Consider the following 25548-nt stretch of genomic DNA (forward strand, 5'->3'; position numbering starts at 1 on the left):
CCTGATACCAGATTGTCTACACGTGTCTCTACAGTAGCTGTGATGCTTCAGTTTACAACACTTTCATGACCTCTAGTGGAGAAATGGTTTCTGTCTGCTGTAGTAGGCACTGAGAGCAGCGACGAACTGTACAGGTAAATTTCTTCCACTAGATGAGCACATCTGCTATTTTAGTGTCACATCTGGTTCATAGGGAAAAAAATACATACAAAAATATATCAATGAATTATAAGAGAAAACATAGTTTACATCCTTTTATTATGGAAATTGTGTTTGCTTCCATTCATATTTCATGCAAAGGTTAGGGTGACTAAATACATTTTTTTTAGATCACTTGTGCTTATCTCGAAGTTGGAATACTGGAAAAAGACATCTCAATGGTTTAGATAGCAAACAAAATTGTTATGTTTTTCTATTTTTTATGGATTAACACAAAGAAATTTTAAAAATCCATCCATCGATACATCCATTGTGTGAGCAGCAGTCTAAGCAGTGACACCACTGACAACAAGGTAATCCTAAGGCACAAGGATGCCAATCAGTTTGATGAATTTCCACCTTATTGTAGGGGAGAGCTTTATGCACCTGGATCATCACAGGAACCATATTGTTGTGGGCAATTTACACCTGATTGGTGCGCCCAGCCAAATTGGCCCTGGAAGAGAAACCAAAACAAAGAGTGTCAACAATATGCCTTGTGGTATAAGTCTGCAACACCAGACACCAGATTTTTGCTTGGAATATCAAGTTTCAGAGTGCATTATTTACTTAATTTTTATTTACATATCTATGATTCTCATGGCATAAAAAGCTTAAAAATGCTATCTCAGCTTTGTAACACTTGTAACATTTCGTAACGCTCTTCATCCTTCTCACCACCCTAAGGAAGTTTAGTGTTCATGTTCTCTTCACTGCCATCATGCCATTAATGATTGTAAATAATGCAGTTATCTTGATCATTTTGAAAGCGTCTAAATCCATTTTCTATTAGTGTTCGTTTGATGTCATCAAAGGAAAAAGTTTGAGATGTCTTATAAGGAAGTCCAATGGTCTTGTGGATATATACAGTTACTAAATAGTACCATGCTGTCTGATTGCATCCATAGCCGTATATATGATTATCTACAACAGGGGTCAGCAACCCTGGGCACACGTGCCACAGTTGGCACGCGAAGGGTTAAGTGATGGCACGACCATAGCTGGACTGGCCATCGGGCATACCGGGCATTTGCTCGGTGGCCGCCGGTCCGAGTGTCAGGTGAACTGAACTTCAGGTAAGAAGTTATGACCTGCAGTCTATCTGGGTCAGATATAAAGTTTAGGTGGAGTTTATTTTCGTTGTGCTGACTTTTTACAGTTAGTTACAATAACTCATACTGCGTACTAGCTAGCATGACGGAGTTTCTATACTGCTGGGTGGGTGCTATGATGTTACTGATAGTGAACTTTATTTAATTCATAAGGTTTGTTAGTAGAGTTGCCAACCGTCCTGTAAAAAGACAGAATTGTCCCACATTCAGAGAAAATATTACGCGTTTGGTGTTGAGCTGAGAGGGGACGCAGTTTGTCCCGTACTTCAGCTAGAATGGAAAAAGACACAAAGGTGGATTTATTCTGTTACACTGCACAGCTGCCTTTTCTCTCATTCTTTCCCCTCTCTCTCCTGTTGCTACTTCAATCATGAAACTGATCAACCATAAGCTGATCAGCTTTTCTGTCTTGTTTGTTTATCGCCCACTTTGCGCCAGAAAGAGGAAACCGCCGGATGTCGCGTTAAACAACAGCAGCACGTTTAAGCTTGATCAGCTGTTGTTAGAATTTATTTAATATTTCTTTCTAGTAGCTGATGTTTGCTGGAGCCACAGCTGTAAAACCTGCTGGTCATGATATCTGGTGATATCAGGATATCTGGTGAGAGGGAAACATGCAGATGAAACCAGGAGATGTCCTTACTGAATCATCAGAGCTGAACAGGTGATGGAGAAACAGGTTTACCTTTTAGGTGACATGGGTGAGAGGGATTGTAATGAATGAGCTCTCCCCCTTTTAGTGTCTGGAGTTGGGAAGGAGCAGTGTGTGTGGTGTGGGGGTATACCTGGAAAGCTGGCTTCCCGGTTGAACACAAGGTGTCGAAGCAGTGGGAAACGCTGTGGGTCAAAATAAAAGAACTGCAACTGAAAATTGAACACTGTGTGGGTCCTGATCATTTCACAGTCAGGTTACTAGAAGGCTGAAGTGTTAAAAGTGTTTCAGTAAGTTATAACATAGACCTTTGAAGTGTAATTCAAGTAGAACATCCACATGGATGGAATGACCCAAGGTTTCCCATGAGAACATTGCCTGAAGCATCACACTGTCTCCTCTGGCTTGCATAGTAAATCATAGTCTCAGATGTTCCTCAGTAAAGAACACACACCATCATCCACGTGGTATAAAAAAAAAGGTCAAACCAGACCTTCTTCCTTTGCTCCGTGTTCCAGTTCTGACATGCTCACATCATTGTGGCACTTTGGTCTGTGGACGGGGATCAGCATGGGCACCCTGACTGGTCCACGGCTATGCCCCATACACAACAAAGTACGATGCATTGTGTATTCTGACACTAGGGGGTACCCCACAAGGATGCCTTCCCCTTACCCAGTATTGACAAGTCCCTTGATGCTTTGTCAGGTGTCATCCTGGTTTTCAACTTTGGACCTTGCAGCAGGTTATAGACAAGTCCCCTTCTGTATCCCATTTAGGTTGTTTGAGTGGAATAGACCCTGTGCACGAGAAAATGCTAACTTCCTGGTTTGAGACCGGATGTAGGGTTGTACATTTCCGGTAGCTTTACTTTGCGGTCAATCGCTACTGCGAAGATATCCTCCAAAATCATGTCCAAAACTCGAAAACGGAAAGATCGCGTTAAGTTACAAAGAGCAGAAGGTGGGAACACTCACCACTGTTGTGTCATAAAAAAAATCTAATGATCAATTTTGACGTTTAAACAGTTTAGATCGATCAGTTGTTTACATCACTCAACACAAGCAGAACTGCATTACTGCATGCAGAAGACACATCGTCCACATTCAGAAGCACATCTCTGTATAGTGACTGGTCTTATGATTTAAACAGGCAAATGTTCAGCATTCAAACTACAGGTGAACAATAGTCAAACCAGATGTTTCCCCCGTTATGTCGATATCAGCTAGTCAGGTACACACCTACACAGCATGTTAACAAACCGTGAAAAAAGCCACACAAAAAGTTAATGATTGCTGGTAAGGGTTTCTATACATTAGCATTTATGAAGGGTATGTTGTGACTTACCTTCAAAACTACAGTGGTCCCTCGCGGTTCACCTTTCACCTCACTGTTTCGCAGATTTTTTTTAGTGCAAGTTTGCATGCCTTTTTTTTTTTTACATCACATTGTGTCCTGCGTCCTGATCGTTGCTCCTCCTTGACGTCTCTCCTGTACAGTACAGAATCGCTGCATGGCTAGCAGTGTGACTCTGAAGTGCTGTACTGTATGTCCACGATGTCCACGAAACGTTTTTCACAGTCAAAAAATAAAATTGGCTACTTGATTTCACCTATCGCTGGTTATTTTTAGAACATAACACCCGCGATAAACGAGGGACCGCTGTTTACAGATACTGAGAAATATAAAATTTGAATCCATTTTCTCTTTTGCTCTGAGGCCCGGGGGAAAAATATCGACAAGTCGATGAACATCATTTACAGATATATTGGGTAAATGCCCAAGACATCTATAGAAATGTAAATCGCCGCTCGATTCATTCATTTGCTTAACTTGTTTTGGACCGTAAACAAGGCGCGAATAGGACACCGGAAACAAAGCTCCCCACAGGAGTTTCCACACCGGAAGTAGCATATGCTAACGCGCACATAGTCTATAATGCCCTTTTAAGTTGTGTAATTCCCCGAGTACATTTCAGAAATTAAGGGACAGCATATTTGGGGACCAGCAGTCATTACTGCTCTACTTGGATGATGTCATTGTGTTCTTTCTACAGTAGAGGAGCATGTGAGCTGTTCTGGGCCATCTGCAGTAAGAAGGTCTCAAAGTAAAGTTGGAACAGTGTTCCTTTTTTCAAGCTATTTGTGTGTGCCTACAGACACTAATAAAATAGAAACCGTTTCTAAGTGGATTTGAGTTCCTTCTTTGGCTCTGCAAGCTACTATTGCTGTTTTGTTGAAAGATTTGCCTAGTTGGCTGCTCCTTTGCATTGCTTAATAGCTGAGCTGACTGGTACTAAGTCTAGGAAACTCAAGAAGGGTTTTGTCTGCAGTATGTTGGGGGAGATTAAGCACTTTTGGTGAGGTTTCCTCTTATGCATTTGAGGGTAAACACCGGAATATGAGCATAAAACCCCATTTAAGTTGCAGCGAGAAGTGCAGTGCGAATCTCGGGTATCTGGTAGCAACCCTTGGGCACTCCTCCCTGGCCTCTCCGAGTTGCCTGTCTTTAACTGCATTGATCAATTAATTTTGTTGTTTTTAAGCAATATCTGGTGTTTTAATTAAATGTCTTGTAGTCTGCCACTTAATTTTCAGTTATTTTGTTTAATAAATGAATGATTGCCGCGCCTCTGTCTTTGTCAATAACAAACCTGTGTGCCTTCGCAAAAACTTTTGCACTGGTTAATCTAATATTTCCTGGGGTGAACCCCACCCCCAGGTGGCGTTGTCGGCACCTTTTAGTTGCCTTTTCAGTTTTCTCCTCCTTGCAGCCACGTAACGTTATACCCTGATGGTTGAATATATGAGTTGGACTTAGACCGGGGAGGAAATGCCAAGGAGGGCTTTAAATCTAGATTAGGCATGTGACACTTTAATAGTCACTATTTTATACAATCACTTTTTCTCTATATATACAACGATAAACCAGCGTTGAACTGACAAAAAAATCGCATCACTTTATCTGTGAGCACTGTATTTATGAAAATAGAGAAAGTAAAATGGTCAGTTCAACATGCTAAACTAAATCTGTTTTAAATTTTATTTTCTAAACTTGAATCTTATCATTTAAAACTAGTTTTCTTTCGATGTCTGTGGTGGATTTTCCGCCACCGGGTGGCACCCGTGTCTGCTGCTGTGCTGTGCAGTTTGAAGCTCCCTCCCTGAAGGAGGCTGACCTCTTTCCCGCGATGACAGTTTCCTGCAGGCTTGCTGAGGCGAACTGCTCGCCCTCACAGTAGGATGTGCTGACGGGGAGCAGGGTTAGAAAGAGTTGAGCTGCTCGGCATGCAGTGGACGAAGCTGACAAAGTGATTATTAGTTCATTTTTCAAGGAGCAGCGAATGTCGCAGGTGGATACCGGTGAGTGTGACGCTTCCTTGGCGGTAAGGGAAGAAAAAGAAGTTGTTTTTCGTTGGTGTTTGATGCACGTATTACTGGTAGGTGAAGTCCTAGCCCTAATACGTGTCACTCTGGGGCGTCAGACTCCATCTAAGAAATGAGGGTTTAAGACTTGCACTATTTAACAGTCAAGTTATGTACGTTTTTATGAATCGTGTAACTACACTCTGATTTAATCATTGATGCTCTTTTATTCGGCTCGCATATAGCCACATAAAATAACACATTTAGCAGTAAAGAGTGTACTTTAATGACGCCTTCACACTTGTCGGTGCTAGCCACTGCACTGTGTTTTGGCAGCGCAAGGCTGAAGCGAGGACGGGTGAGGCACTTTTCAAAGTTGAAGTACTCCCGTAGACATACGAGGGGATGCAATGAATATATGCCGAATTAAAGAGTGCCTCTAATTGTTTTGCCACAGGTAATGAATTCGTTTCTATCTAAAGCGTACTCTCCCCCTGTTCCTCAGAGACAAAAAAATGGCATTTTTGTAAGGGAGTTTTGTGCAAGAGAAAAAGATAAACGACAGCTTAGCCTGTAGTCTGTATTGATTTACACTGCAGGCCAAGAAGAAGATTTTCTTGTCTTGTACAGATTTGTTTAACGGGGATTAGTTTGCAGCTTTAATGTATTTTTCTGTCATTTGCATCCAGGCTACTACAGCCTGCTTGTTGAAGGGGAATTAAGACAACATGGATCCTCTGGAGAAGGCCTATTACTACTAAATTGGGCATTTTTATATATATATATACCAGCGCTTTACATCAAAATAAATGTTACTCTTTTTATACTTGGTCCGAAAACCTTCTAGTGTTTACTTTTGAACATAGAAATCGTGGTTGTTATTACTGGATTCTTTTCTTTCACCATCATTTCTCATCCAGTTTTAAATACTAAAGTCAATTCTTAATTAAAAGAGATGACTACATAGCAATCTTGGTGTTCATTTGAGGGGATCATTTCTCAGTTTCTTGTAACACTGTCAAGCTTAAAGTTGTTTTATTCCTTTGGGCATAACTGTGTCTCCATTCATCTCTTATAATTTGGTTTATGGAGATGGAAATCTTGCAGCCACAAGGCCTTTTCTTTGTAGTATTGTAGTAAAAAAAACAGTTGGCGCTTTGTCTGCTTCTGCTTCTGTAGCGTGTGAATAAGCACTAACATTTTCTTGTAATTTACTGTTTTTCCAGAGGGGAAATGAGTAACAAGATGGACGGTCCAGCGGGAGAGGGTGCCAAAGCCAATGGGCCCATTGCAGCACCTAACACCCCCACAAATACAATGGGCCCCCCTCTGTCCCCAGAAGAGCTGGCCGAAGAGCAGCAATCATCCCTGACAGATGTCACTCAGATGTGGATTAACTTTGCCAAGACTTTTGCCCTAATATTTCCTATCTACATCTTGGGATATTTTGAATTCAGCTTTAGCTGGGTTCTGATTGGACTTGCAATGCTTTTCTACTGGAGGAAGAACTATGGCAACGGGGACTACAGGATAAACCGGGCCTTAGCGTTCCTGCAGCAGGAGGAGAAAGCGGTGAAGCAAAATGTGCCAACCACAGAGCTGCCACCATGGGTATGTACCGCAGTGTTGTTGTAGTCCGTATATTATCACAGTCTTGTTATGGTTTATTTGCTTTCCTATTCTCTCAGGAGTTCTCACAGTCAACATCAAATATAGGATGTCTGCCAAGATGGCTGACATGGATGACTAATTTCCCTGCAGCTCTGCCCACTGATTTTTTTGTTTTGTTTTGTGTTCTTTTTGCTTCTTTACTCAAAATACTTGACAGACATCCCAGCTCACATGCTTGTGTGTCCAGTCAAATTAAAGGATCAGACAAACGCCCTGTAATTTCCATGTTTGGGATATTTTCTGAAGTCTTGCGTGCAAGATGATACAACGGTATTGGCATTTGTTTTTCTCATAGGAAAGACTGCTGCAGTTTATTGCAGATTGGTTGACCAGAAGTTTAAGCCATAAAGTTTAATTTAATTTCCCTTAAATTCCTGAGCATCAATAATAAAATGCATAAAAGTTGCAAATAGCATAGATTTTATTGGCTGAATCTCTGCTAGGTCTTCATGAAGGCATCACTTTTTTGCTGTCTCCTGTGTCCTGCACATCACCTACATATAGGGCAGGTTGTGCACACATTGTCTGTTTTTGCTGTTTGTTGCATCACCTTCCAGGAGGTATTTCTCAGATTGTCCATGGAATGATCAAAATGGCATCCAGACTGCAGCATGTCTGACATTTGAAACCCTGACTGGGCAAAACAAATTTTGTTGCTTGTTAATGTTGGCCTCATAAATAGCCCCTGGAAAGGTCACATTCTGCCCTTTTGTTGACGGTCCACATCATCAGTCCTAGGATTTAGTCAGCATTAGGCTCATTTCAGTGTTTTTAAATGGCCAAAGAAGTTGGAGATGTCAGCCAATTAATCTCCGACGTGTGACTTCACAACCCAGTGTGCCCCTGAAGCTTTTTAGGAGAGTCATCAAACCTGTTCTATTTTTCAATTTCTCTCTTCATTCCTGAGATGTTTGGTGTATTTGTCTGTTACGAAATTAGTGTGTAAAAGCAGGAGGCAGACTGACTGCACGTCTTTAACATAGCTGTCACTCCATTTACTTGATCTTTGCTTATAAAATATGACATTACTATTTCCCATTATACCAGGAATGGAGATTAGTGTTGGGCATGTGCACACAGGTTCCAATGAGAACTGAGAAACGATGTGAACTCTGCAAATTTGTTCGTTTGGCCCGAGGTGGCAGATAATCCTTAAGAGCACAGTGTTCTCCCATGATGCTTTTTCTTTCGTTTCTCATTATCAAGCTTAACGAAATCCATAAAAAAACGTAATATCACGGTCTGTAATTTCCTTTACTGCAGAAGGTCACATGAAAGCATCGTTTTATGTGGTCATGATGTTGAGAGAATATCATTTTTGTTTTCATTGATTGTCTAGTTTGTCAATGTTCTTTCTGACGTCTAGTATCCTTTTGGGTTTAAAAATGTCATAATGTACTTCAGTTCAATTCTGTTTTTATTCTGATAAAACCAAAATATTAGATGGGCAACAATCTGATGAGACCCTGTGAGCAAGAATTTGGAGATGATGGAGAGGAAGAACTTCTCTTTAACAGGAAATACTCTGTGGTAGGACTAGGCTCAAGGAGGAGGAAAGCTTTTTGTAACTACTCGTTGGTGAGATGTTGGGAAAACAATGACAGAAAAGCGACTGATTTTTCTAAGAAAAAAATCAATGGCCTGATTAGCATATTGAGCACCTTGGTGTGTGTCTTTGAATCCTGATGAGGACTTGATAGATCTCTGCACTGCATGCTCCTCCTGTAGTGACTTATCAATCTTTCTTTTTGACTTTCCCCCGTTTTGACTGGGGGAAATGATCAACAAAAAAGTGTCATGCTGACCATTAAATGAAACCATAAACTTATTAGAAATGTGATTACTGAGGTCATCGATCAGCTGAGCCAAATTCATGCCTTCCCATAGACTTCTGTACAATTAGACTTGTGCAACCAGAGGAGTCAACGCCTGCTGGCCATTAGAATTCATATTAAGGGACTTTTTACATTAGCTTCATTTTTCAGATACAAAAGCTCTTGTGTCCAAACTTTATGCTAGCAGACCGTGGCTGACTTACCTAGCATGGGCTCAAGGATCGCTTGTTAGCTCAGAAAGTAGTAGCAGTAGTTACAATATTACGTTCACTATTAATAGTTCTACATGAAGATAAGCTCCACTCTTGTCTGTGTTCAGCCTTCCTTTCTCCTTTAATACAACAAAAAGAAATGAGGCGCATCCTTCTTTGTGTGTTAAAGTACGAAGCAGGTACAAAAATAACACAAAGGAATTGTCCAATAAATACTAAAGCATTCATCCAATTCTTCAACCCTGTTTTGTTTATAATAAGAGATTAACAAATAGCTGTCACTTATTGTTAACAGTAACAAACGGTCACACTGTATACCTGTGTTTTTCCACACTTGCAAACTGCACAATTCATCAGCCATCCTTTCCAAGGCTTCTGTGATGTGAAACCCGCTGACACTGTAGTGAAGAGGCTTCTGTTTTTCTGTCACATTTACTATTATCGATGATGATGCCAGAGTAGGAACTGTAAGAGGCTGAGTCGATGGCAGGATGCCAGGCAGACCCAAACACGGCCCCCCTCCCGTCACAGAGCAATCCATCAACACAGCCATTGTCACACAAAAATGATGCCCGGCAATAACAATAGGTGAAAAATAAAAGCTTACCTGCACGCAGAAAGATGAGTGGATTAGAGCAGCTGTGTGGAAACCGCACGTTTTCTCTGTGTGACACTGTGGAACCTTTAAGTAACTTTGTGTTTAAGAAGAAAATGTGAAACCAGTGAAAGGATGTTAAAGTATTTACACATCCCAGTGATAATCGGCATCAGTGGGACATAATCAGCTGTGAACTTTGACCTCTGAAACAGGCACGGTCTGTCACTGCCTGTCATACAAGACAGTTTATCTACGTCACCTATGTCACATTAACCTCCAAACTAAATGATTAGGAGCTCACTGTGAGTCCTGAGACGACACAGAGGAAAAAAGCGAAACAGTTTTCTTAGCTTGTTCTTTTCTCAAAGGACAACATTAAATCTTCAGGCTGCATTATTTAAGCAGCAGACCAAAATCTGGGCATGTAAGAAACTAGAAACATGGGTTGTTTCTTTTTGAGTTGATCAATTGTTAATTTGTTCAAGTATTTCTGTCAGACAGGAAGAAAGTCCTGCATCAGCCCAAGCTTATCGTAGCATAAATAAGTGAGAATTCAGGGTGACTTGGTTCAGCCTCAACTATAAACTTCATCGAAAAGTTTCAAACCTATTCTTAAAAAATCTAAAGGGTGTCTGTCTCTCAAATCCAAACTGGGAGTTGGTTCCAAAGAGGAACTGATAACTGGTAACTGAAGGCTCTGCCTCCCATGCTTTGAAAGCAAAGTGTCAGAAAGGCACACGGGAGCAAAGATAACGTGAACTCTTGGTTATTTAAGTAGGGATGCAACTAGAGATTATTTAGTTAGTACATAGAATGACCTTCTCAAAGCTGAAGTTGATATATTCACATTGCTTATTTTGTCTAACCAACACAGCAAAACATGGATATTGGAAAAATGTATCAAATCTTCACATGTAAGAAGTCTGAGTGTTCTTGGTTAATCGTTGTTTTTATAAAAGCAGCAAACCTGAACCTCAGTAGTGAATTAATTTAATATTCAGTGAAATAGCTGTGATCATCTGTGAAGTATAGATTTTGTTGGAGCTACTTGTCTACTATTTCTCACCCTCCTAGGAAATATGCCTGGAATGAGGCTTGATAGGCAGTGTGGGCACCAGCTCATAGTTAGCAGGCCAAGAATGCCGGAGGATAATGCTACAGTTTTATCTTTCTGAAGACAAACCAACACTGTTCACCTTGTTCTCTCAGCATCGTTGGACACAAAAAGATGTATCTGTCGTATCAGGGCTTTTGGAGTTTACAGCAGAATTTAACTCGGTCAAGACTCTGAGTGAGACTGGATTTTAGAGGCCGATGTCGTTAGGAAGCAAAAGTTAAGAAGAAAATTCAAGATAAATAAAAATCAGGGTTTATGATTATGTACTTCCAGTACAGTGAACCTACTCTTTCAACTTCCTCTGACAACTGCACTCGACTCCTATGAGGATGTGTACAGTTTACATGTGTTATAAGCATTACCAGCTATTTCAAACAAATACTCACCCTTTTATATTCTGTTGTGCAATATTAAATAACTCCCAGCGCATAGAATAAACTTTGATTCAATGCAAAATATTCTCATAACAAACTAAGTTATTAAACTTACATCAGAGTTTGTAAATTGATCAAATAACAGGATATAAACCTATTTCATTTGAGGCTGTTGTTTTGCGACTGGCTCTGAGTTCTAACTAGTTTTAACTCAGGCCACTTTGCCTTTTTTTAGTTTCTTTAAGATGTCAATGTCCAGCTGGGTGACGTTGATTAAATTGTCTGATTAGATTTTTGGGGATTTTTTTGTCCTCCTTCCCCTTACCCCCAGCTGGTTCCAGTAAATCGCTGCTTTCCGTGAGCCTGGTCCTGTTGGAGGTTTTTCCTGTTAAAAGGGGATTTTTACGTCCCACTCTGACCCACAGCACGCTCACAAGACCTCATCTCATTATCTAAAATGCTACTAAACATGTAAGATTGACTAAGACATTAGTGATTGAGGTCTGAAATTAACAATGGCGCAGACTTTTTGATAAACACTCAAAAAACTTATGGTAACCTAATTATCGTTCATGGCTCGTATATCTTTACTATAGAAAACCTGTAAGATGAAAAAAGGCATTTTTATCATCCACTGTGAATGTAAACAATGGCAGAAAGTGATACGACAGTACTAGACTGATGCAACAATACTATCATGTGTGCTTTTGAAAGACACCACATACCGTTTTTTGTGCATTCTTAGTACTCCATTGTCCTGTAATCTCTTCATCCACGTAAGCTGGAAAATCAGATGTTTTGTTCTTCCGCTGCTTATCTTTGCTCTGCTTTTCACAGTCTGCAGCCTGTAAAGCTTTGAATGTGATTACTGAATGTTAAAAGGCAAGATAATTTTATTTTTTTGTTTTTTCCTGGACAGCATCATTCAGAAATCATTCAGCAAAATTATTTCAACATGATCCTGCCACCAGGCCTAAAATACTGTTTATTATTTAGCAGCCAGCTTATGGTCTTTAATCACATGACAATCAAAAGGGGTTGACCTCAAACACAGACATCAAAAGTTCAGACTACTGCTGGCTGCTTTTAAGATGAGCGCGGTGATCGAAGGAGAGGTTTGAAATGCCTGTCGCTACAGCAAAGAAATTAGGTCAGGGTGGTAAACCGACAGGCTGCAGGTTTAGGACAGGCGAACCAAATTCCTGTGGAGATAAAGACAGAGCTGATATTTGAGTGTCCGACTCGGACCTTTGCTTACCAAGCTGATAATGTGCATTATGTGTTTTAAATTGAATCATGCTTTCCTCTGATTGGCTGACTGCCATAATTGATTAAGTATTTAAAATAACAACAAAAAAAAGCTTTTTTTCAAGCCAACATGCAAAACAGTTGATGATTCCATAATTTCATGTGTGGCAGTTTTACACTCTTAACTTGATATTTTTGACTTAATCCCACTATTTCACACTGGTATTTGTTTCCTGATATTTTACAGTATAAACCATGAACCAGGAAAATAAGTCTAGAAATAATAGTTGGTGGAGTCATTGTTCATGTGATGGAAAAACAGCAGGGATAATAGCAAGTGACGTTTCTGTGTTTAACCATATTAAAAATATCCCCCTGTGTTTGACAGCACACATAGCAAAGAGTACGAAAGCCAACTGTGTGTAACTAAGTGTAAAGAGCAGTCTGAGTGTTTGACAGCGAAGAGTTGAGTTTTGCACTCCTGATTTGATTGATTTATTACATTTAAGTTGACCAACGTGAACAGCAGCGGGGCAAAGGTGGAGCCTGTAGGAATCAAAACACACAAATGAAATCCAGCAGGTGGGGTTGTTACTGAGTACGGAATAAAAGCTCATGTGTCCATTTTCCATTAGAACATCAAGTAGATAATTTGTGTCATCTTCTGGTGTTTGAATCCACATACCAGCAGTAATGTGGAGTCGTGGACGGGGAACAGAGGCTTCAGAAAATGACTGAGCTGAAAAGAGATGTGCACTCAGAGAAAATTATTACTTTTCTTTTTTCAGGCAAAAGTCATAAACTGATGTAGCTGTAGAAGCAAATACATCTGTGCAGCCAGTTTCATGGCAAAAGAGGGTATTTTATGATGCACACCCTAGTGAAGGTAAACCACATGATCAAAGATTGTTTAAGTCTTTGTGTGAAGCTGTTAAACTATCAGTCATGACCAATTGAAGCCAGAGAAGAGGAGCAAAGAGAGACGGTGAACAACTATAAGAACTGGCGAGAACAGGCACAAGTTAATGAACAAATGTTGAGTGTGCCATCCAGCAAACTGAGCCTGCAACTAAAACACGGTTCCACGCTCACCAGTTTTAAGCTTATTCTTAAAAGCAGAGAGAGCGTGTCTGTGTCCTGAATCCAAACTGTGAGCTGGATCCAAGGAAGAGACGTCGGACAGCGGAAAGAAACCACAAGTCAACCTTCACTCTTTGTAAAACACGGTGCTTGGTCTTCAAGAAGCGATGGAACCTGGCAATTCAGGACTTTGTATGTGAAGAGAAAGATTGTAAATGCAGAGCCAGAGACGAGAAGCTGATATGAGACGTATATGATCTCTTTTTCGAGTCTATGCTTTTGTTTCGTAAAGCAACCTACGCTACTATCAACTGGAAGCTTGTGAAACAGGTTGTTATGAGATGGCTGTGGAGTTGCTTACATGTCAGACTGTAGTGAGAGGGAATTCGTTTGCATGACTAATGGTATGATTTTTATATACTGTGCAGTACTCTGGTTATATTTGGCTTTTTTTATGGAGGTTGGAACCATGCTCATGATTTGTGGTTGGGTTTGAGTCAGACGAATTTGGCTGTGTTGGGTAATTCCTGGGTGGGACCATGAGTATGAACGTTGTGGAAAATTTCAGCCAAACATCTTCTCTTCTTAATGTTCCAGTGACCTGGTTTAATGCAGCCCGACTGCATTCTGCCTTTCAAAACACAGACATAGGAAGTTGCTGCATTTGCAGTGTAACTGTTTCCCTCCGTGTCCTAGTGGCTCTCTTCTCCTCCTCCTCCCTCTCTTCATCTGTGTGTGCTCATATGACATGGGGTGGGTGGGGATTCCCTGTTCTTTTGAAGTGCCAGAGGGCGGGGCTGTGCTCTGCAGCCCAGAACGAAAACAATGCGAAGGAACAGAAAGGCCTCGGCTGCTCTGCCCTGATTCAGGTGTCTATAAGGTTTTGTTTAGTTGTGAAAAGAAACATGAGGTGTTGTGCAAAAAGTGCGAGCGTTTATCTCAATCTGGGTGCGTTTGAATCTGCATATTTATTGCAGTCGTGAAGGAAATATTTACCCTACCACCCCTAATGATAAAAATGAATGCGTCAGCTTTGTTATTGTTATTCTTTTAAAATATAGTTGGAGTAGAGAGCAGCACTGTCCAGTGGATCGGCTCTTTATTTTTAAGAAATTAGAGAGCAATGTTGACTCGATACAGACACGCAAATGAATTAGACCTGATCAAAGCTGAGTTTCTGAAACCTGCAGTGAACATGGATACTTTTCCTGCTTTTAGATATTTAGACTCCTGTGGTTTGCAAAAACACTTCCGCTTGTGTAGAAGTTTATCAGAAAACTGATCTTGACTTTTTGATAGGCTAAATTGCTATATTCAGGTCAGGTACTAGTATCAGTTGTAAATTATGGTCACTCTGAGAGTCAAAAAGGCGGGTTATCCAGGACTATCCTGGCTAACAGTTAGGTAATCACTTGCTTACAGACAAAATTTAACAGCAACAAAAATTTCTGTGAAGCTGAGTGACATACAGGCAATATCGTGCGTTCGCCCCAACCCAAGTTAGGATATTGTGGATGACTACAGAGGGGCTGTTGCATGCTGTCCTACAGCATTAAAACTGAATGCATATATTCCTCATGATGGCCTGTTCTGCTCTCTCAGCCTAAATATAGCCGTCAGTGGAGCAACTGTCTCGTCACATCCACCTTTCGACATCTTCTGTCGTGTAAAGAGGACATGACTAAGCACATTTTCCTGTTTTGTTGTCACCTTATAGATGTGCAGAGTCACCGTCTTCCCACTTTTTTTTTTTTTTTTATATTATATCCACTTTTTTTTCCAAAAAGAATTCAGCCAGATGGACACAGAGCAAACGTTTAGAATTTTCTGCTGTAGAAGGATTTTTTAAAATATATTTTTTGTTTCATTTTTTCTATCATTTTTATTTGAATTTGTTACTCTTTTCCCACACCTCCCCCTGCTCTCTCTCACACAGACATGCTTTGTGTTTGGGGTGTGGCTGGGGAGGAGTGTCAGGATTTCCTAACAGCTGGTGCATAGTTGTGCTGTGAGTCTCTTCGCCCATGTCGCACATTTTGGCATGAACACGCACACACGTGACGGAAGGTGACGCTCCAGTCTTCTGCTAATCCTTTGTTGGTTTTACAGAAGACCTGCTGTACAAGGCGAAAGCCAAAAATGTTGCCCGACATCGGATCCATGTTTTTCTTGAGTATAGAGGGGCAGGGTGACAGGAAGCAGAACTGCAGATCAAGATGCGCAGGTCTGTGCTGGTGTGGGCGTATCGCTGCAGGCGTATGAAGCGCAATCCAGGAAGGCCTGTTTGAGAAATATATCCATAAGATTACAAAAATATTGACAGACACTGCTCAGTATAACCTCTCAGACAGGATTTGACTGGAAGTCTGGAAGGCTTACAGCAGTGCTAATTTTCATCATTGGATTATAAGTAATGATAACGCAACATTTAGACGAAGCGGGATTTGCTTGTTTGCTGAAAGTCTTACTGAAATAAATGAGGACTCGCTTATTTGATTGCTGACATTTAGGGAAACGGTGATTTGTCAGCTGTCAGGAAACATGTTTTATTTACTGTATTTTGTAACTGATTAATTGTTTTAGCCATTTTTTGAGGAAAATGGTTCTGCTTAAACTAGATTTCCTTCCATTTTTAAAAGTGTGCACAAGTTATCCAGTACTTTGAGAACCCGTAGGTGCTTATTTGTAACACCAATGAATTGTGATGAAGTTACGATTAGTGATGGCTCATATTGGTGTGTCTGTAATGTGTCAGTGCGATGAAAAGTTATGAATGCATATTTTCCTCATGATGGTCGGTCCTGCTCTTTCAGCCTAAATATAGCCGTCAGTGGAGCAACCGTCTCATCACATCCACCTTTCAACGTCTTCTGTCGTTTAAATGAATGAATAGACACTGGGAGTGTCCAGTGGTCCAAACTGTCAATGGAAACTTTATCATTATTGTGATGAGGTTTATGATGGTGTTATCTTCCACATGCTAAAATAACCCCAGAGTTTATATTAGAGCTTGATTATGGTAAAAAAAAAATTACAATCATTTTCTAATCCCCATCAACTCTCCGTAAATCACTTTGTTAATTATTGTTTGATCTTTTTACGGCATTCTTTCTACTTTAAATATTTTACTTGAAAATCCAAAAAGAAAGTAAGTAAGAAGGTGTTCTTGTCCATTAAGCCCATCTCACATATGCAGTTATCACTCCCTGGCAGCTTGCTTCCACTGTGGGACGTCTACAGGTGCTGATGGGGGTCAGAGGAAGCCCCAGATGGCAGAGGACTTGTGTACCATTGGAGATTTTTGTAGCAACAAAGTTTTACACCTGTATTCTTGTGGAAATTTGAACAACTGCCAGTAGTAATAAAATAAAGGCCTTTACTTCTCCAAACCTACTTTGAGTACCTGGAGCTGGATGTTTTGGTCAAGGACTTTTTAATTGGCCTGGTCCCAGTTTACTCTATGGAATGTTGCTGACTGTGTTTAACTTTGAGTAGAGGACTGAGCAGATTATCAGCTCCTTCATGCATATTTGAAGTGCACGCTGCTGATTCAGGGGATTTAGAGAGAAATCTGCAGGAAGAGCACGCTGAGGTCAGTCGTTGGGAGTTTCTGGTGACGTTATACTTGAAACATTCAATGAACAATCGTGAAAGATCATTTTCCTTCCGTTACCTGGACCTTGTGCTGCCATTGTTGCTCTAAAAGAGGAAAATGTTCCCAGTTTATTGAGGAAATAAATATGTTTCCTTGTTTTGTTACTCTCTAGAGAACTCTGCATTATTGAATACAGAATAAAAAAACATTTACATAAATTAAATGTTTCTTCTTGTTACAAATAAAATGTTGTATTGCCCTTTAGTTTCAGTCCTCAGACACAGTCTGTCCTTCTCTCGTGATAGTTTTATGCTCAGTTTTTTTAGTACCTAACCTAATTTCCTGTGTAATTCATATAAATGAGGGAAAATTAGTAATTTGCTGTACTTCCCTCACTCTCTTATCAAGATGTCCAAATCTAGATTTTTCTTTCAGTTATTTACCCTAAAAGTAAACTCTGCTTCCTCAGCTGTTGGCTTTTTATTGGCCAGATGAGTCATACTTTCCTTTTTTTGTCTAGTTCCAACTCTGTTGTTTTGGTTTTCTGTCATCTGCCAAGTTGCAGACTGTTTATGTGACAGATGTGGTTAGCACTGGGACTAAGGAAAGAATGGAGCAATGACATGTCAGGGCCATATTTGGAGCAGCTTTGCCTTAAGTGTAACCTGGAATAACTCGCAGAAAGACACTGTCACCAAAAACAAACAATGATTTGTATTTCACTTACATGTAAAGCTCCACTTTAATCCCTGATGGAGCGCTGTGGCCTAACTAACAATGGGATGCAGTAGCAGTATTTTCTTTCTATCAGCCTTTTGCCTGCTTTGCTCATAATGGCATCTTCAAAGATGCTGATGTTTCGCTATCCATAAACCCCACAGGAGTATTGACTTTTTGTGTTTTAGTAATTTGAGACAGGGGGCCCGGTTCTTAGAAACCATGTGACATTCCAGGGGAAAGTATTCAAACAACACTAATAATAAAAAAACACCAGAGAAACAGTCATTTGCATTAGTCACATGTTGTTGTTGTTGTCGTCTTTCCATTTTCTATACTAGCTGCACGCCCGCGCTGACATAACGAGATTAACGCTGACAGCACTAATTTATCTTTTAAATAGTTTCAGCTTCTTAGTGGCGAAAATCTGCTTCTTATCTTTGTGTTATGTAAAAGAACACTGAACATAGTTGGTAGTTTGCGTTGTTGATTGAAGAAAGAAAGGCTTTTGAGGACATCATCAGAGGCTAAACTGAGATGGACTTTTCACTATTTCCTAATCTTTTTATGGCGCGTGAAATTAATCAGGGAATTCAGAACAGATTTATCAGTACCAATACTGCTGCACTTCTGTCATGTGTAAATGGGATTCTATACACTTGGCAGTAAATGGTGAGCATGACATCAAGCAGGTTTAGTATAAAAACAGAAGTTTGTTCACGTGGTTCATTAAATGCAAACAGAAAAATGGTGTCGTCATAGGAAATGCAATCCACAGTGGGATGGTGATGCCATCATTAGCTTTTTCAGTTGTAGGATGCATGACTGCATGGTCATGGTGTGCAAAGCATGCATAACTTGGATAGCTTCTTGGGCCACGTTGGGCCACATGTGAGACTCTGTGACTCTGTGATGCTTCTGTATGCGACACATGCAGCATTCGGTCATGTCTCTGTACCCATTTAGATGTTTATAAAGACACTCGGCTGTCCCTTTAAATTTCTGTGAAGGCTTTCATGTATTTAGATGTTCATTTTTAACACAAAGTACGTATGGTTCGCAGGTCATCTATGCTTTAATTTGTACAACTTTACATGTGTGAGAAACAGTTGTGAATACATCTACTTTAAGATCTACTTTAAGACAGATTTGTCTTTGAACACATAACAATTTCAGTTTTATTAAAAATATCTTAGAAACTTTTGGAGAATCACAAGAACATAAGCAAATATATGTTTTATGTCTTAACTCCTCTCTTAGCTGTGATGTTTGGTCCTCGACTTCCTGAGTAGGATCAGCTTTGGTCAATTTCATTTTTCAGTGAAATGGACTTTGATCTTTGAGCATTCAAATACACTTAAATGCAAAACACTGAATGAGGAAGCACATGCAAAGACAAACCTTTTATTTATGCTTGTGCTTTGAGCCTTACCAGCCTGTATTTAAATGGACTTTGTTTGTGGCCCCTGCCACTCGTGTATCTGCCTCGGGCCTGAGTGTTTCTCCCGAATCCTCTCAGCGTGCCCATTACGTAACACGTCTGCCACAGTCTACTCCCTGTCCTCCAGAAGTCCTTTGATGCTGCTGCACTGACATCCTGGTGTTCGGCATGTCGCAGCACTTAGCCTCTGAGTTATATTTTCCTATGAGACATCCATCATTTGTCAGAAAATGATACTGCACTTAGTGAAAACATACAGCAGCCACTTTGCCAGGCTGCCAGCATGACTGGCTGGATGGCAGTACAGGTCTGTCAAGTCGGGTCTGTAGCTTGAAGTCGGATCATTTCAAGCCTAAAATGATGAGTGCATGCGTCTAAAATAAGTTGAAGTCTAAGAAAAGAAGTGAAGCTAGCTGGATTTTCCCTTTTTCCCATACCTAATGGCAGCAGTAAGTGGTAACTTGAGCCGAGCTCTCACCGTGAGCAGTGAGCCCAAATGGCATCTGCTGAAGACATTTTTGCTTTTCTTTTTGAAGTACAGGGCTCAACAGTTCCCCATCTGCCCAACAGTAGCCACGAACACAGCTACTGAAGAAGCCTGTGAATTAGGGATGGGTACCGGTGTCCGGTGCCATGATGGCACCGGTTCTGACATAAACGGTAGTAACCAGACCGAAAAGCAGCGCACATTTCGGTGCTTTATTTCGGTGCTTTTTTTTCCTGAGCTGTGATACACTTCTAGCCAATAATTTTACGTTTCCGAGGATAGTAGGCGGGCCCAGGTACGTGCGTTCTTTTAGAGCAGAGCTACAGATTAAAAATGCCCAAGGCGAAGCGGTCAAAAGTCTGGCTGTACTTCACAGCAAAATATGCAAACTCAGCAGCCTGCAACAAGTGCTTTAAGCTGATACTGTGATACTGTCAAAGGAGGTAACACCAAGAATCCGATTAAACAGCTGGCGACGCATAGCGTTTTTTTTAAAAGCCCAGAAATGCGCCGTATTTGATAGCTTGCTGCGAGACCTCACACCGAGCACATCTACTGTGCGTGGGTTGCCTGTTATCGGACCCGGAGTTAGCAATATCCCCCAAAAACCCGAAGAGGAGAGTCCTGGCCCCTAGCCCTGCCAGTGTAGCAGAAATGATGATGGCAGCAGCCGTTCTTCTCTGCGTGAGTAGTTTAATGTTGTTCGTGTGTAATTTACGTTGAGTAGGCTAACCACGTTATTACATTAATGCATGTAAGGTGAACTAGCAAACATCATCATAGCTACATGCGGCTGTCTTCTTGTTTGATGGCAGATGCTTCCTTCACCCTGGCCCAAAAGGCTAAAATGACCAAAGAAAAAGTGGAAAACAGTTAAACATGAGAGGTTTTGGACAAAGTTTGTGTTTTTTCCGTTGTTTAAGCACTGCTTCCAGCCAAGAGTGATACCATATATGACCCATAGCTGCAGAAAAGGCTAACATTGTTATCTTTTTACAAAAAACCAGCTGAACATGAGAGGTTTTTGGACCAATTTTGTGTTCTCCATTCTTTAAGCACCGGTTTGAGCACCGGCACAGTTTCAAAAGTATCGATTTGGCACCAGTATCGGATAAAACCTAAACGATACCCATCCCTACTGTGAATAGACTATATATGATACATACTAGGGCTGCCACAAACGATTATTTTGATAGTCGACTAGTCACAGAAAGAATAATAAGAGTAATATTAAAACTAAGTAGCTGCCGCCATTGTTGGAAACTGAGCTGGGCTGCGCTATGAATTCTGGGACACAGCTTCTTCTTCTTCGGGGTTTAACGGCAGCTGGCATCCTTGTACATTCTGTTTCAGTCCGTTATTACACTCTTAAATCCTACTACTTATTCCTGCGTCTTTTGGGATCTTACAAAGCTTCAAACGAGGCGTCGACTATTAAATCAGTCGTCGACGATTTTGATAGTCGACGTAATCGTGACTAGTCGACTAATCGTGGCAGCCCTAATACATACATAGACATAGGCTGGATGTTTGGCATTTAGCGGGGTAATTGCTAATGCTAATCCATTCAGCTTATTATTCATATTGTGTTGATGGGGTGTGTCAGTTCACTATAGTTTTTTGTTTTTTAGATGTTTTGCAGCAACTCGCACAACATCTTTCTGTCTCTGTGAGTATTAGAAGATCTCAAGGCGGCAGCACAGTTCTGCTTCACTTGGATCTGGAAGGTGAACAGCTGTTTGTAGGCTGATTCATATTGTGGAACATGTCACCTCATTCTGCACAGGCATGTAGACGTTTGAAAAGAGGGCTGAAAGTGCTGACACAGTCTGTGTTTTAAAGTGTTTTCTTGCTCTCCATGTAATATTGTATTTACTAGCAAGTTAGTTGTTAGGAAGAATCCCTAGTTATTGTAGCTACTCCAACGTCTCAGCTGTGATGGGATGAATTAGGATGAGATTCAGTGCAGATGTTCATGTTCCCCAGAGGAAGAACTCTAATTACTTTGATGGCTTTTCGTCTTGTAAACAATGATGTACACATTGATGGTTTTCAGAGAAATGTCTGTTGTAGCCAATTGGTTTGTTTTCACCTCAGCAACTCAACTGAAGTTCTATCATGAACAGTTCTTTGACATCAACAGCGATGAGTGAAAAGTGGAGGTGTGTGTGAGTCTTTACACGCAGCATCAAACACTTCATTACGGTGTTTTCTCTGTGGCTCGCTGCTCTGCCAAGAGAACTGGCATGAATCAGTGGGAAAAGTACAGGAATGTGAGGTAACACGATGCCAAAACAAAGGTACGAGCTGTCACTGATATGCTGCAAGAAGCCTCGTTGTAAACTCAGACCTGCACTTTCCTTTTTCCTTGTTTGTTTTTGCACCTTGGTGTGATGCAGTGCAGCTCAACAGCAACATTAAGCTTTTAAAATTGAACCAGCGCATCGTTCAAGCTTAGAATTTTCTGCAAGCGCTTTATGTTTAATTTAAAATGGTTTAATTTGTTTTTGCAAGGTTTACTTCATAATAGAGGTGGGAATCACCATACATCCCACGATACGATATTATTGCAATTTTTAAAAATATTTTGCGATATTCAGATTCTGTACATAAAGTTAAACTTTATCAATATTCATTTTATCTAATATCAAAGTCTCACACTCAGTCTTTCTCTCATTTCAGTTTTATTGTTGACAAACTGAACGGTTTGTATTACAGTCTAGTCCAACTTAACTGAATGCAACCATCTGGTACAATTATAGCTATTCTGAACTATGCAATTTATGAAAACTATGCAGCCCCTTCAGCAACTGAAGAATTTGAAAGTAAATTAAAACAAAATATAATTTTACATTAAATAAAAAAGTTTTAAACTTAATTAAAATAAAACATGTCTTAAATGAAAAGAAGTAAACTGTCATGTTTATTGCTGCCAAAAAAACAAGTTAAACACATTTGGACAGTGAAGGAATGTCAGGATTCTTGCTCAGAAAAAGGATCAACATGCTCTGAGCACAAAAACCTTTTTTGTAACAAAATATCGATTTCTGCTGTGCCTGTATCGATACATTATTAGCAAACAAAATATCACGATACTACACAGTATCGATTTTTTTTCCCCCACCCCTACTTCATAAGATGACAAACAGGAGTGCTACAGTATGCTTCATAGTTACTAAACTGAAGCATTTCCTGTAATTTTTTTTGTGGCCTGACCTTTGAACTCCTTACTGTTTATCTCCTCGTTGACCTTTGACCAGCAGCATGTAATATGTATTTTTTTTACAGGTTATTTTTTACAGTTTCATTGCTTTGTTTTCTACCTTGCAGCCTAATGTAAGAGCCTGTAAATTCATGCCACAGATTACAGTAGTTGTGATGTAGTTTGTGAACCAGAAGTATAGAAACAATGCGTCCTCTATAGTAATGTCAGCAAACGGAGAGGAGACACAAATGAGGGCACGCCTAAAGAAAAGCATGACCTTTCCATTAGAGCTGTTTAAATAAATGTAAATCGTGTTTTTAACTGGTACATTTCCATCTTCTATTCCAGGTCCATTATCCAGATGTGGAAAGAGTGGAATGGCTGAATAAGGTATACACACCTCTTTCTTTTTTTGTTTATATTATATTTAAATTAATTTTTGTGCTTAGACACCTACTCGCACACCGCCTTACATCCTCAACAGTAGTCTGCCAGCTAGCAGAGGCAGGCAGGCAGGGTTTTATAAATAGGATCTGAATCTGGAGCTCTGAGAGACCCTGACCCAGTGCTTCCACCTCCCCAGAGAGAGACACGGAGGTGGGGAGAGAGTGAAGGAGAGAGATGCAAAGTGAACTAGAGAGCGAGAGAGAGTGAGTCTTAACATCAGAAGAGCACCACTTACTGTAAATGTGTACAGGTCCTTCCAGTAAAAAGGTAATGGATGAAGATGAGCAGGAAAATATCTTTTTAACATCTGTTTATGGGAACACAGAAAATCATTTGAAAGGCAAATAAAAACCAGAGGTATTCTCCTCTAAAGCAAAGAAATGGCCATAACTTACCAATCAATAGTTCTGATTATCACCACACAGATGGGCCCTTTCATAGGAGGATGGAGTGAGGGACAGCCAGGGCTTTGGTGGCTTACTCTTTATTGGATTCAAATGTCTTCTAAAGTATTGCTAAATGTTTCAATAAATGTTAAATTAGGATATAAAAAAAAATTTCTTACAAAGACCCTCATTTATTTAGTAAATGTACTGTAAATGTCACTTCATGTATTAAATGTGATGATCACCAGTGAATGTATGTGATGGATAATTACTCCCTCATTTCCCTCAGATTAGGATTTTGACATGTAGCTGCGTTGCTCAGCTCAGGCAGATTAGATGATTTTACATTTTTCGCACCCAAACACAGAAGTGAGGAGCGTGCTCCTGTACAGAAGCCTGAAAAGTCATGTCGTCCGCTGCCAACAGATATCGCTCAGTTCATTGCTTCTTCATCTGGATCAAATAGGTCATAATGAGCAGAACTTCACCTGCCATAACATCAGACCTCTGTGAACCTTTAATGCTCCTGGTCACTGTAATCAAAGGACGGTTTATAGCAGCTCATAGTGTTCACCTGAGGGCACAGCATTTTTACACTTTTAGAGGATTTTACAGGGAAGTTTGCACTCATAATATGACTCAGTCATTTCTGTGGTAGTGAAATTTCTGAGTGTGGCTTAGTGAATGGATGTTAAAGCAACAATCTGATAACTTCTTAAGGCATCCGTAACGTTGGTGTGTATGCTTATTAATGCTGACATATTCAGTGTGTTTTGTTATGTGACAGGAGACTCGGTTACACTTGGACTCAAAATGCTCGTAATAATCAGAAGTGTCGTGCAAAGTTTGAGTGCATTATTTCTCTCGCTGTGATTGCGCAAGGAATTTTTGCGAGGTGATATTATTTTAATGCGTCAGCAGCAGCAACTGAAGGTCAGGTGAAGGAGCAGCTGAGAGTAATTGCAGGGTGGTTTCTTTTATCCCGTGGACTATAAAAATGACCTCGTTTGGCAAAAGGTGTTGGCAACACAACACTGATGATAAGAAATACAGCTGTAAGACATATTTTTGATTGATGTTTACCTGTAATGGCTGTGAGGGTATAATATTATACAGTGTGATGTAATATGATGTAATGTGAAGCAATATGTTTTATTGCCCATCAGGGGGATTTCAGATTGGGCACAAATGGTGCAAATAGCTGCACACGTAGTTACAGAAACACAGGAGTCTTGGTAACAGCTTCTCAATTGCAGTAGTAAGTATAGACAATCTAAAGTATGACAAACACAGTGACAGTTTAAAGTACACCGATCTCTGCATTGTTTGTCATTTGAACTAAATTGGTATAGTGCAACAAACACACAAGCGTTTGCAGAGAGATGCCAGGTAATTGTTTTTCACCAGGTCTGCTGTAAAACATGAGGCTTGTCCAGCAGCTGCATGCATCAGTGCTCAGTGACTGACTTCAGGCTGTGGGCTGAAGGATTTTGGGCTGTGGGATTTGGATGTCTTGTATCTGTCTAATTCTTTCTCCCACATGGTTTTTCTCTTTTCCCTTCCTCAGACGGTGAAGCAGATGTGGCCGTTTATCTGCCAGTTTGTGGAGAAGCTGTTCAGAGAGACCATCGAGCCGGCGGTGAAGGGCGCCAACCCTCATCTCAGCACCTTCTGCTTCACCAAGATTGACATGGGCGACAAGGTGACAAGATAAGAACACGGTGTTGTGAATGCACTCCAAAAGGCCATGGCAGGACACTTCTGTAATCTGGGTTATTCGTACTAATACACCAGCTAGTACTTTGTTT

At 40.4% G+C, this 25548-nt stretch overlaps 1 protein-coding gene across 4 annotated transcripts in view; it reads left to right on the forward strand.

Moving 5' to 3' along the window:
- Positions 1–5146: 5146 nt before the first annotated feature.
- The window catches only part of LOC120737659 (extended synaptotagmin-2-A-like), a 53467-nt gene continuing 33065 nt past the window's right edge, over positions 5147–25548 (forward strand). The window contains exons 1-4 of one of the 4 annotated variants that reach the window (XM_040038494.1): positions 5147–5347; positions 6554–6938; positions 23256–23297; positions 25308–25442. In XM_040038494.1, coding sequence (XP_039894428.1) covers positions 6561–6938; positions 23256–23297; positions 25308–25442 — 555 coding nt within the window. In that variant the 5' untranslated portion in view covers positions 5147–5347; positions 6554–6560. The remainder of the gene's footprint in view (positions 5348–6553; positions 6939–23255; positions 23298–25307; positions 25443–25548) is intronic. The other 3 variants (XM_040038493.1, XM_040038495.1, XM_040038497.1) reach the window with 3 other exon arrangements.

Source organism: Simochromis diagramma, unplaced genomic scaffold (assembly GCF_900408965.1).
Source record: "Simochromis diagramma unplaced genomic scaffold, fSimDia1.1 OVJJ01000247.1, whole genome shotgun sequence".
Classification (NCBI taxonomy): Eukaryota; Metazoa; Chordata; class Actinopteri; order Cichliformes; family Cichlidae; genus Simochromis; species Simochromis diagramma.